The following is a 13,958-nucleotide window of genomic DNA, read 5'->3' on the forward strand; positions in this document are numbered from 1 at the left end:
ATAACAATCAGAATATTACTATGAATAGTTCTACTCTTGCAACAGTTATAAGGAGCACTCTTAAAAAAAAAGAAGCATTTTAAATATTTATTTTCCTTTTGTCTGCTTGGAGGACTGATAGCGGCATTCAGCATTTGTGTACCTTTGATTAAAAGAGAGATGCAAAGAAACACTCTCTGTGACACTTGGTGATTTGACTGCTGCTTAAAATAACATTTACAGAGCAATTTTTTTTAACTTTAACAGGGCAATGGTTAGCTTAGGTTTATTTAGATAGAATTTTATTTGGGGGGTTTGGTTGTGTGGGTGGTGGGTTTTACTGTTGGGGGGTGTTTGTATATTTTTTTACATGTAAAAGAGCTGTTATCTTTGGAGCAATGCCCCGCAAAAGGCCCTTTTAAGGGCTATTGGCAGTTTAGTGTAGGCTAGGGTTTTTTTTATTGGGGGGGTTATTTTGATAGGGCTATTAGATTAGGTGTAATTCGTTTTTATTTTTGATAATTTCGTTTTTTATTTTGTGTAATTTAGTGTTTATTTTTTTTTGTAATTTAGATAATTGTATTTTATTAATTTAATTTATTTTATTTTATTGTAATGTTAAGTTTTAGTGTAAGGCAGGTTAGGTTTTATTTTACAGGTAAATTTGTATTTATTTTAACTAGGTAGCTAGTAAACAGTTAATAACTATTTACTAACTAGTTTACCTAGTTAAAATAAATACAAACTTACCTGTGAAATAAAAATAAAACCTAAGATAGATACAATATAACTATTAGTTATTTTGTAGCTAGCTTAGGTTTTATTTAACAGATAAGTTTGAATTTAGTTTTAAATAGGTATTATTTAGTTAATAATTGTAAGTTTTATTTATATTAATTATATTTAAATTAGGGGGTGTTAGGGTTAGGTATAGGGGTTAATATTATGTAGTGTTAGTGATGTGGGAGGCCAGAGCTTTAGGGGTTAATAACTTTAGTATAGTGGCAGCGACATTGGGGGCGGCAGATTAGGGGCTAATAAGTGTAGGTAGGTGGCGGCGATGTTAGGGCCAGCAGATTAGGGGTTAATCATTTATGTAGGTGGCGGCGATGTTGGGGCAGCAGATTGGGGTTAATAAATGTAATGTAGGTGGAAGCGATGTTAGGGGTGGCAGATTAGGGGTTAATAACTGTAATGTAGGTGGCGGCGATGTTGGGGGCGGCAGATTAGAGGTTAATAATGTTATGTAGGTTGCAGCGATTTTGGGGGCAGCAGATTAGGGGTTAAAAACTGTAATGTAGGTGGCAGCGATGTTAGGGGCAGCAGATTAGGGGTTAATAACTGTATGTAGGTGGCGGCGATGTTAGGGGTGGAAGATTAGGAGTTAATAACTGTAATGTTGGTGGCAGCGATGTTAGGGGCAGCAGATTCGGGGTTAATAACTGTATGTAGGTGGCGGAGATGTTAGGGGCGGCAGATTAGGGGTTAATAACTGTAATGTAGGTGGTGGCGATGTTAGGGGCAGCAGATTAGGGGTGTTTAGACGTGGTTTTATGTTAGGGTGTTAGGTGTAAACATAACTTTTTCTTTCCCCATAGACATCAATAGGGCTGCATTACGGAGCTTTTGTTTGCGCGATCGCATGTGTTAGCCTTCTTTTTTGCCGGCTCTCCCCATTGATGTCTATGGAGAAATCGTGCACGAGCACGTCAAAACACTGCTTGTATTTGGGTGAGATATGGAGCTCAACGCCACCATATCGCCCGCGCAAGCCGGGTTTTTAAAACCTGTAATAGCAGCACTATAGGGAGGTGAAATACTGCTTCTTTTGTGGCGGACGTTAATTTCCCTATAGCGCTCGAAACTCGTAATCTAGCTGAATATCAGTTAAGAATTTGATGTGATAATGGAAATCTATTTTCTCTATTATTATAGATAAAATAGTTATCTATAGCTGCTTAACACATCACTAGAACATTTTCTTAGGAACCAGTAATGGCAAGGTATATCATTTTGTCGGGTTGGGGGGGTGGCAAAATTTGTCTTCGCCTGTGTAGACAAAAACCTTAGCACCAGCCTGCTTTTGGGGAGTCACTTTACCAATGTGGAACACTTTCTGAGGGAAGTTAGCATTTTCTTTCACACAAAGTGATTCCATTCCATAATAAGAATGTGACAGAAACAAAAAAAGTATTTGTGTGCTCACAGCAGAACACTGACAGCGAACATGCTGGTTGCTCAGCCCTTATGCAAGTAATTGAAAAGAATGTGAAGAGCTTGTAGGAATTCACATTCCAGAGATTATATTTATTAATACTTACTATTTCTCAAAATGGATAACTTAATATGGAAATTACATTATCTGTTGTGTTTAAGAGTATAGGCATGTTTTATTCTTGCACAAATACAATATATATCAGTAGTGTATGTTGGTGCATGCTAGGGAGCATAGCTCAGGACATTAGCCTGTTTCAGACACATAACATAACAGTGCTCACTAATATCTTATGATCTGGTCAGTATGGAATGTGATGCAGCGTTATCTGTAAATATACAACACTACGTTTTCAGCATCGGTTTAAAATGATTATAATTAACAATACAGGCTTATAGATAATCACATACGTTTTAACCACAGCTAAGGGTAATTATAGACCACACATAGCCATAGGATGTTTTATTGGAACAGGTAGCCAATAAAACGATGATGAGAGAGAGAGCAGATACATGTGACCAGAATAGTGTATAGAGGGAGAGAATGAATGAGTAAAATAGGATAAATTAAAGGAACATCAACATCTTTTTTTTTTAGATATGCATAGAATGTAACAATTTAGCACTGCATTGCATAAGATTTGTCTATGGAAACCCACACTTTGCAGTACAGTAAAATAACATTTGAAAAGCATCTTGAGTGCTATTTAGATAATATCTTCTGAGGCTGTTAGAGATAAAAAAATAAGCTGCAGTGATCAAGCAATTACTGTCTAGAGCACTGGTTTTCACGCTTGTCCTCAGGCCTCTCTAACGGGCCAGATTTTCAGGCTATCTGAACTAGAGCACAGGTGAAATAATCATCTGATCAGTAAACATGGTTATTAACCTGCACTAACCCAAGGAAATCCGGGACATCTGGCCTGTCAGGGAAGCCTGGGGACAGGTTTTAAAACCAGTGGTCTAGAATGAAGTTATCAAAGACCAAAGCAGTCCAGCCCAGGAATGAAGTTAGACCTCTGCAGCATATAATACTACCCCTTATGAAAATATAAATTATAACACTATGCAGTTAAATTGCAGAATAAATAATACAAATACATTGCAGTATTGTTTACTGTACATAATTACTCAGGGATAATGCTAGAGATAACAGACTAGAGATAACAGAAGAGGGAAATATAGAATGAAGAGGAACAACATCTGAGAGAAAGTGAAGTGATAAAGATGAAAGTGAGCGGTTAGGTTGTTCTAAATCTATCTTTATGGCAGTAGCAATAACTGGGATAATACAAAATGCCTTTAAAGGGACAGTCTAGTCCAAAATAAACTTTAATAAATCAGTTAGGGCATGTCATTTTAAACAATTTTCCAATTTCTAAGCCTTTGAAGGCCGCCTCTTCTCTCAGGGCATTCTAACAGTTTTTCACCACCAGAGGGTGTTAGTTCATGTGTGTTATATAGATAGCACTGTGCTCACGCATGTGACGTTCCAGTGAGCCAGCACTGATTGGCTAAAATGCATGTCTGTTAAAAGAACTGAAATAAGGGGGCAGTTTGCAGAGGCTTAGATACAAGATAATCACAGAGGTAAAACGTGGCTATGCAAAACTAGGGAATGGGTATTAAAGGGATTATCTATCTTTTAAAAGAATACAAAATTTGGTGTAGACTGTCCCTTTAAGATAAAACTATGTTCTTGAAGTGGTTGGTAATATTTTCCATGTCATAAGCGCAGTTATTGTCATTTTATCATTTTGCATCCATAAGTCTATTGTGCTCACATACAGGATAAGGTCATACAGTACGTGCAGAGATTTTTAAGTACTTACGCGGCCTCCTTTCTCTGGCAGACACTGACATCCTTCACTGCAGTCTCTTCCTCCACAGGGTCCTGTATATGATTTACCACCCTATATTAAAAAAAACATAAATATCATGTTTGTACATTGTAAAACGTGGACAAAACTGCTTATTATACCATAATTATCAGAAGAATACAACAATAACTTTATGATGTTTAGCATAAAATAGCACAATAAAAGGTGCTCTTAGCAAAGTGTGGCTCCTACATTGTTTTAAAAAGACACAGAGATTAACATACAGTACGTTTTGTCAAATTATTCATATTTTAATATGTAGAAAATTGTATATATTTTTTTAAACTATTGATGTTTCTGCCCTTAATAAAGCATTCATTTTGCTAGTATAGGTTTGGTCCCTTAAAAGGTAGAAGTAAAAGGGACAAGGTATAAAAGATGGTGACAGTTACCAGCAGAACTTCTTTTGCTTTATTTTTAACTTTTTGATAGCACCATAAATTTCTACAAACTGGAACCACATTTTATTTTTAGCTTCAATTTGATGTAAAATTGATAACTATGGAAACTCTGCATCTCGCAGTAATAATGCAATGTAATAATGTAATTTGATTGTGAGTACTAAATTTTATAATATTAAACAGATCATTTTTAAAGGGACACTGAACTTAAATTTTTTTTCTTTCATGATTCAGATAGAGCATGACATTTTAAGCAACTTTCTAATTTACTCATATTATCAAATTGTCTTCATTCTCTTGCTATCTTTATTTTAAAAGCAGTAATGTAAATCTTAGAAGCCAGCCCATTTTAGGTTCAGCACCATGGATAGTGCTTGTTTACTGGAGGCTTACATTTACCCACCAATAAGCAAGCATAACCCAGGTTCTCAACCAAAAATGGGCCAGCTCCTATGCATCACATGCCTGCTTTTTAAATAAAGATAGCAAGAGAACAAAGAAAAATTGATAATAGGAGTAAATTAGAAAGTTGCTTAAAATTGCATGCTCTATCTGAATCATGAAAAAAAAAATGGGTTTAGTGTCCCTTTAAGTGCACATAGATGTATCACATATTTGAATAGAAACATACTTGCAAAAAAGCTTCTATTAAAAGCTATCACTGTTTAACTGTTAACATTTTTCTCTGTACGTGCAGTGCACCAGCATTTTAAATATTGCAGCTTGTTATGCTTACTCTATATTGTAATTAGCTGAGTTATATGGTGAATTCTGAATATTAATATTGTCTTTCAAAATAAACTCTGGTAACTATACAATACAACACAGGAAACCATTCATTAGTGGCAGATCTCTGGAAATTCCCCAGTATATATAGTTGTCCTGCATCTATGTTTCAATGTCAATTTAAATAACTTTACATTAACACATTTAATTTAAAAACATTTTTAATATGTTTAATTGCTGCTCTTTAAAATCCATGTTAGACATCTGCATATAATTGTCTTTTTTATTAATATCACTGAGAGAATTACTAGTTATATTTGATCTATAACAATTGTATTTACTAATATGTTTGGATGAAACCTCAGTACAAATGTACTCTGAGAAATTCTCCTGGGCATGAGACAACCCACAAAATGATTATACACAACTGTTATGGAAGTTTGCAGCGCTATACAAATAAATAATAACAATAATAATAATAATAATAATAACTACTGAATCACATCCAAATTCAGACATTATCATTCTCAGGAGCTGTGGGAAGTGGATTTCCACAATTTGTATTTTCTTTGCTTATGTAGTTTCCTAAGATTAGTTCAGGAAGCTCTGGAGGATGAGACTTGTGGCTATGAGTATAATCCAAGAATGCTGTTATCATTGTAAAACAAAACACAAAACAAAGATATAAACATATAAATATTTAACTTCCTTTTGGTTTAATCTAACTCATGTCAACTGACACATCTTTTACATCCATTTCATTAAGCTCTAGCTTTTTATTTATTTTGACAAAGTCCAGCGATGCAGTTAGAAATAAACAGCTGTAACAAACACCTGCATAATTAGAAATATTTTGTATAAAGCAGTGAACTGCAAATTCCCATGGTAACTATATGGTTATCTTAAAGCTAAATAAATATTCCCATGAAAAGTAGCTTGCTGCTTAATTTAGGCAGTGACTTAGACAAAAGAATGATTCATAGGGGCCCATTTATCAAGCTCCGAACGGAGCTTGTGGGTCCGTGTTTCTGGCAAGTCTTCAGACTCGCCAGAAACACAATTTATGAAGCAGCGGTCTAAAGACCGCTGCTCCATAACCCTGTCTGCCTGCTCTGAGCAGGCGGACAGGAATTGCCGTAAATCAACCCAATCGAGTACGATTGGGCTGATTGACACCCCCCTGCTGGCGGCCGATTGGCCACGAGTCTGCAGGGGGTGGCGTTGCACCAGCAGCTCTTGTGAGCTGCTGGTGCAATGTTAAATGCGGAGAGCGTATTGCTCTCCGCATTCAGCGAGGTCTTGCGGACCTGATCCGCACTGTTGGATCAGGTCCGCAAGACCTTTGATAAATAGGCCCCATAATGTGGCATCCTAAAGCAGGGTTGTCTAACTTACTGCCTGATGGTTTCATATATAGCACCAGGATTTTCAACATTCTAAGCAGCTGATCACAAAAGGATCCAAAGAGCAATGGCACCACTGTTATTTCATTTCAAAGAACAGTCCATTTAATATTGTCAGTTAAATTATAACAACTGAATAGGCTGGAAGGTGCTGTGTATTTCAACTATTGAGTTACCTATTTAGTACAAAAAGAGACAAAAAAAAAAGTCTATTTTATATATATTTTTTTAAAACTCTACTAATATTTTTCACTCAGCCCTCTCCAGCAGTAGTTCAATTCATTAGAAACAATATTTTGAAAAAGATTTGATATGAAGCTCGTAGTTTTTTTTACTTCAGCTGCTTACTCTTTCGGTCTTTTTTGCATGGCAATTACAGACCTTTCATTGAATTTTTTTATTCTGATGTTTTTGCCTATGTTCAGTTTCAATAGAACAAGCACAACTAGGTTTTTTATGTGCTTTTTTGCATTACACAAAACTCACCACAACACATATTTTTAAACAATAAAACCTGCCCATTACTAAATACGATAAAAAAATAAGTTTATATAATTTCTTCTAAAAAAAGATTTGTCACAAGATGATACCTAATTGGTTAATTGCACATTTCAAAAATGGAGCTTGTTGGTAGAGTACAGATAGTAGACAAAGTCACTGATTAGCAGGCTAGGTCTTGTGTTTGTGTGGAGTCCGACCAGGGGCATTTTTGGCTTAGGCCAACTAGGTTCAGCATAGGTCATCATGATTCAGGGGAACAGCAAATTTTGAGGTGTAGTTTTATGGCATGATGCATTACCAATCCTGTGCTCTCCAATTGTTTTAATCTTCAATGAATGACCCCTGGTTATCTAGTAGGGTTACAGCAGATTTTCTAGTATGATATGCTGAAAAAACTCTAAATATACAATTGAGTTGGAAATTATACTTTTGGAGAGTAAGAGAGAGCCAGCTTGTAAGAGTGTGTGGTACAATACAAGGTGTACCTATGTTTGTATGGATATCCTGCTGAATACAGTTTTTGTTCTTTAGTAGATTTCAGCCATTTAAGACCTAGTCAGCTAAATATTTCAGACCACAATTTCCTTTCCCTCAAACCCTCAAAGAAGGAGTAGTGGGGAGGTTAAGGGTACATGTAGGTGATGGCCCACTAGCATTTTGTGGGCAGAGTTGCAACAAGATGAATGGGTTTTCTGGCCAGCCATGGAAATCAGGAGATTTGCCCTCACTGGGGAAGCTGCAGGAAGAACAGCAGGCAGACCTCCTGTCACGCTGCTCTCTGCTCTGCTGTGGCCGTTGCCACACAGGCACTCCTCCTGTTGCTAGGGATACGGCAGTGTAACTGCAGCACGGTGATGACATCATAACCGCCCGCCCTGTCTTCCTATGTAAAGGACTCAGTCTCTCTCACCTGTGCCCAAGTATAGGTGTTTCTTCTTGTGTCCCTGGGTGCTGTATATCTGTATGCTGGACTGCTTAACTGTTGATGAACTCTGTATGTTTGACTACGCTGCTTGCCTTAAACTCAGCATTACTGGATTGCTTAACTGTTGATGAACTCTGCCTGTTTGACTACGCTGCTTGCCTTAACCCCTGAATTGCTGGACTGCTTAACTGTTGATGAACTCTGCCTGTTTGACTATGCTGCTTGCCTTAACCCCTGAATTGCTGGATTGCTTAACTGTTGATGAACTCTGCCTGTTTGACTACGCTGCTTGCCTTAACCTCTGAATTGCTGGATTGCCTTACAGTTAATGAACTCTGCCTGTTTGACTACTCTGCTTGCCTTAACCCTAAAATATTGGATTGCCATTCTGTTGCCGAACTCTGCCTGCCTGACCGTTCTATTGATTTACCCTTGAACTGCCTTACTGCTGGATTCCCTACCTATTGCCGTCAGAGACTATCCTGTCTGTTTCAGTCCTTCAAGTGGTTTACCCTTGTACTGCCTAACCGCTGATTCCTACCTGCTGCCACCACAGACTACCCTGCATAGTGTCAGTACTGTTTACCTCATTTTGCAATCTTTCTCTGCTCTGGGATATTCCCTATCATTTCAGCTTGCCGCAGAGATAAGAAGACTACTGGCCAAGTTTGGTCTGATACTGGAATATCCCACGAGCATTACATTATACTTGGGCCATGGACCCAAATGAGGTAGCAAATGCAGTTACTTGTCAGGGTCTGACGCTGGGATCACATACCGCACAATTGCAGAGTGTGGATTCAAAACTACAGGCTATAACCGCTTTGCTTTCCTCACTGGTTGCTGAAAAGAATGCTGCTCCTGTTGTTACACAGCCAGTACCTGCTGTTAGTGCCGCAGCTCCTTCCCCTGCTTCTGGAAGTATACCCCGGATACCATTGCCTGACAAGTATGATGGTACTACTGACTGAAGGGGTGTCCTGAATCAGTGCAGGTTGCACTTTGGCAATGACCCCCACACCTTCCAGTCTCATCAGTCAATGGTCACTTTTATTATTTCCTTTCTGAAAGACAAGGCCCTAGCCTGGATCTCTCCTCTTCTGGAACAGAGCACTCAACTCTGGAACGATGCTGATACCTTCACTTCTGCATTATCTTCTGTATTCAGAACCTCAGGCCACGCTGCTGCTGCAGAGTACTCACTCTTGGATCTCTGTCAGAGTAATAGAACTGTGGCACAATACGCCATTGAGTTTCGCACTTTGGCACTCAAGACCAGAGAGACAAGTTGAGAGAGACAGAACTCATAGAATCCTTCCTTCCCGTCCTCCTACTCGTCTGGTCTCTAGACCTTCCTCTACCCCTTCAGCACCTCCAGTTACCTCAATAGGAACCCATGGATCTCTCCTCCCTCAAACCCACAGAATCTGAAAGACAGAGAAGAAGGAAATTGAGACTGTGTTTCTACTGTGGTTCTAACTCACACCAGCTAAAGAACTGTGATACCCTGTCGGGAAAAGCCAATGCTTAGTGGATAAAACTGTGGTACCTCTAAGCATGGTCACTACTATATCCCCTCAATCTTCTCTAATCCTGGTACCTGTTACCGTCTCCTTTCTTCAAAATTTTGTCCACACTCAGGCCTTTATTGATTCTGGTTCAGCTGGAAAATTTTTGGATCACCGTTTCATGATTCAGGCAGGGTTACCTCTTTTGCAGAAAAAACACTGTCTTAAAATAACTGCTCTGGATGGCACTCCCCTTGGATCAGGTTTAATCCATTTTGAATCATCACCCCTAACCATGACTGTGGGAGTCCTTCATACCGAACAGTTGCAGTTCAATGTCATTCATTCTCCAGCACAACCAGTAATCCTTGGTCTTCCTTGGCTCCGTATATACAATCCACAGTTCGACTGGACTGAGGGACCGTTGGCCTCCTGGGGTACATCCTGCTTCCATTGTCTGGCTAAAGTTACTCCATTACGCCACATCCCCATAGCCAGCCTACAAACCCCTTCAAGCCTTCCCTTAATTTACGCAGATTTTACTGATGTGTTTGAAAAGAAAGCAGCTATTGTGCTGCCACCCCACCGTCCTTACAACTGCAAGATTGACCTCTTTCCTGGAGCCCCACTTCCTAAATTGGATCTATGTGGGGCATATAATCTTGTTCGTATATTCCCAGGGCATGAATGGAAGACTGCCTTCAACACAAGATCAGGGCATTATGAATACCTTGTAATGCCTTTCGAGTTGTGTAATGCCCCTGCTGTCTTCCAGGCATTTGTCAAAGATGTCTTCTGTGACCTCCTCAATCGCACTGTCATCGTCTATCTGGATGACATCCTTATTTTCTCCTCCACCCTTGAGGAGCATCATGATCATGTAAGACAGATACTTATTTGCCTCAGAGACAATTCCTTGGTAGCCAAACTGGAGAAATGTGAATTTGACCAAGTTCAGATCCAGTTCCTTGGTTATGTTATCTCGAAGGAGGGTTTTGCCATGGATCCTTCTAAGCTCACCGCAGTTCTGGAATGGCCTCAACCCACCTCATTAAAGGAACTACAGAGATTCTTGGGGTTCTCTAATTATTACCGCAAGTTTATAAAAAAACTATAAATAGTTGCTCCCCTCACTGAGTTAACTAAACGGAACAGAGACTGCAAAAACTGGCCTCCCGAAACCGTGGATGCCTTTTCTCACATGAAAAAGGCCTTTTGTTCTGCTCCTGTGCTCTGCCATCCTGATCCTAACCTGTAGTTCACTTTAGAGGTTGATGCCTCCGAGATTGGAGATGGAGCAGTCCTAACCCAAAGGGATCCTTTATCCTCCAAGTTGCACTCTGAAGCCTTTTTTTCCAAGCGCTTTACTCCTGCATAGAAGAACTATGACGTAGGTAATCGTGAACTCACTGACCACAAGAATGTGACGTACCTTGAGACTGCTCATAGACTCAATCCTCGACAGGCCAGATGGGCCTTGTTCTTTTCCCGTTTTAACTTTGTGGTCTCTTATCTTCCCGGGACCAAGAATAAAAACGCTTATGCCCTTTCCTGTCAGTTTCCTCTGTCAAGTGATTCCTCTGACGCTCCTATTGAACACATCATACCCCCCTCCTGTGTGGTTGCTCAACTTAACACCTCTCTTCTTCAAAGACTGCAACGTTCCCAGTCTAGAAAGTCTCTTGAAGCCCCCGCGGCTCCCGATATCTTCTTTGTACCTCTGAACCTACGCACCCCTGTGCTATCCTGGGCTCATGATAGTAAACTTTCAGGACATTCTGGTTTAATAATAACTTTTAAGCTTCTTTCCAAGCATGTATGGTGGCCTACCATGAAGATGCTCTGGATTACGTGAAGGCCTGCATGACTTGTGCTGCCAATAAGACTCCTCGATCCTTGCTTCCTGGCTTACTCCAACCGTTGTCCATTCCTAAAAAACCTTGGACACACATAACAATGGATTTCATTGTGGACCTCCCTCCTTCTGACCATAATATGGTTATCTGGGTTGTGGTAGATAGATTTTCCAGACTGGCTCATTTCGTACTCGAAACTCCCATCTGCCCAATACTTATTGTCTCTTTTTCTGTTTAATGTGTACGACTTAATTGCATTCCCGTGAATATTGTTTACAACAGAGGTCCACAATTCATCTCTGCCTTTTGGAGAGCCTTTTGCAAATTGATTGGAACCACCGTTTCTTTGTCGTCTGGCTATCATCCTCAAACTAATGGGCTGACTGAGAGAGTGAATCAAGATCTCGAAGCCTATCTCAGAACTTTTGCTAATTCTCTCCATACCAACTGGTCTGAGTTGTTGCCCCTAGCTGAGCTGGCAAAGAACACTCATTGGCACTCTTCTCTATGTTGTTCTCTATTTCAAGCCACACCAGGTTACCAATCTCGTGTCTTTCCTCTTTCTGCTCAGTCCACAGGGTTTCCTGCTACAGACCGACACGTTACTAACCTCACTACTCATTGGCAATGTATTTGTTCTCAGTTACGTTCAGCTGTCTCCAGATACAAGAGGTTTGCTGATCATCATATAGCTTCTGTTCTTGCTTTTTCAGTAGGTGACCGTGTTTGAGTCTCTACTCGGCATATTCGTCTACGTCAACCCAGTCACAAATTAGGGGCCTAGTTTTATCGGCCCCTACAAGGTCCTTAAAAGACTGTCTCCTGTTGCCTACAAAGTGGCCTTGCCCAGAACCCTGTGCATACACCCTTCTTCCACATCTCGTTACTCAAGCCTTACATCAAGAACAGATATACTCAGCTCCGACCACCTCCTCCCCCGCTCCTTGTTCATGGTGCCCCTGAGTATAAGGTTGCTAAGATCCTGGACTCCAGATACAGCCGCAGGCAACTACAGTACCTTGTACACTGGAAGGGATACTCCGTTGCAGATCGTTCCTGGGTTCCTGCCCATTATGTGCATGCTCCATCTTTGGTCTCCAGATTTTATGCTGCACATCCCATTAAGCCTATGTAGGGTCCCGGAGTTACCCTTTGATAAGAGAGCTCTGTCACGCTGCTCTCTGCTCTGCTGTGGCCATTACCACGGACAAAGGCACTCCCCCTGTTGCTAGGGATATGGCAGTGTAACTGCAGCACGGTGATGACATCATCACCGCCCACCGTGTCTTCCTATGCCCAAGTATAGGTGTTTCTTCTTGTGCTCCTCGGTACTGTATATCTGTATGCTGGACTGCTTAACTGTTGATGAACTCTGCCTGTTTAACTACACTGCTTGCCTTAAACTCTGCATTGCTGGATTGCTTTATTGTTGATGAACTCTGCCTGTTTGACTACGCTGCTTGCCTTAACCCCTGAATTGCTGGACTGCTTAACTGTTGATGAACTCTGCCTGTTTGACTATGCTGCTTGCCTTAACCCCTGAATTGCTGGATTGCTTAACTGTTGATGAACTCTGCCTGTTTGACTACACTGGTTGCCTTAGCCCTTGAATTGCTGAATTGCTTTACCATTGATGAACTCTGCCTGTTTGACTACTCTGCTTGCCTTTACCCTAAAATATTGGATTGCCATTCTGTTGCTGAACTGTGCCTGCCTGACCATTCTATTGAATTACAGTTGAACTGCCTTACCGCTGGATTCCCTACCTATTGCCGTCAGAGATTATCCTGTTTGTTTCAGTCCTTCAAGTGGTTTACCTTTGAACTGCCTAACCGCTGATTCCTACCTGCTGCCGCCAAAAACTACCCTGCAAAGTGTGAGTACTGTTTACCTCATTTTGCAAACTTTCTCTGCTCTGGGATATTCCCTATCATTCCAGCTTGAAGCCGGGATAAGAAGACTACTGGCCAAGTTTGGTCTGATAGTGGAATATCCCACAAGCACTACACTAACACATGTCAATCCTGCAATGTCAGGAACAGTTACGAGGTATGCAACATTGCACTATAATAACTGTTATTGTACAAATGTAGAATGACTTTCATACTAGATATTTCCAATATACTGACAAAGTCCTCCTTGTTTCAGACATAAGAAAAGTAGCTGAGAGCCTAAAATATATGAATATATAGGATAAACAAACTTGCATGTGTAAGCTTTAACTATGAGGTTTCTTAGAATGTTTACCCTTCTTTTTTTATAGGTTAGGGTTTTATGTGCAACAGAACAGTGGGTTTTACTGCTTATATATTTTTTCTCCACACTGAATGCAATAGGAGATGACTATCAGGTGGGCATAATAAAATATAGATAATGATTTAACTATATACGGCTAATAAAACTACAGGTAGTTAACATATGAATATCAATAAAGAGTAATGTTAAAATAGACAGTGCGAGTATGTGAGGGTCACAAATATGTTTTCCTCGATGACTACCCATGAAGTCTTTCCCATAAAACAATGTCTCAACTGCACACTAGATTATTTGATCTATTTGATAAAT

The 13,958-nt window shown here is 39.9% G+C and overlaps 1 protein-coding gene across 1 annotated transcript in view; it reads right to left on the reverse strand.

Moving 5' to 3' along the window:
* The window catches only part of COL4A2 (collagen type IV alpha 2 chain), a 406,346-nt gene that overhangs the window by 335,141 nt on the left and 57,247 nt on the right, over positions 1-13,958 (reverse strand). The window contains exon 4 of the mRNA XM_053707783.1: positions 4,026-4,106. Coding sequence (XP_053563758.1) covers positions 4,026-4,106 — 81 coding nt within the window. The remainder of the gene's footprint in view (positions 1-4,025; positions 4,107-13,958) is intronic.

Source organism: Bombina bombina, chromosome 3 (assembly GCF_027579735.1).
Source record: "Bombina bombina isolate aBomBom1 chromosome 3, aBomBom1.pri, whole genome shotgun sequence".
In the NCBI taxonomy this organism is placed as follows: Eukaryota; Metazoa; Chordata; class Amphibia; order Anura; family Bombinatoridae; genus Bombina; species Bombina bombina.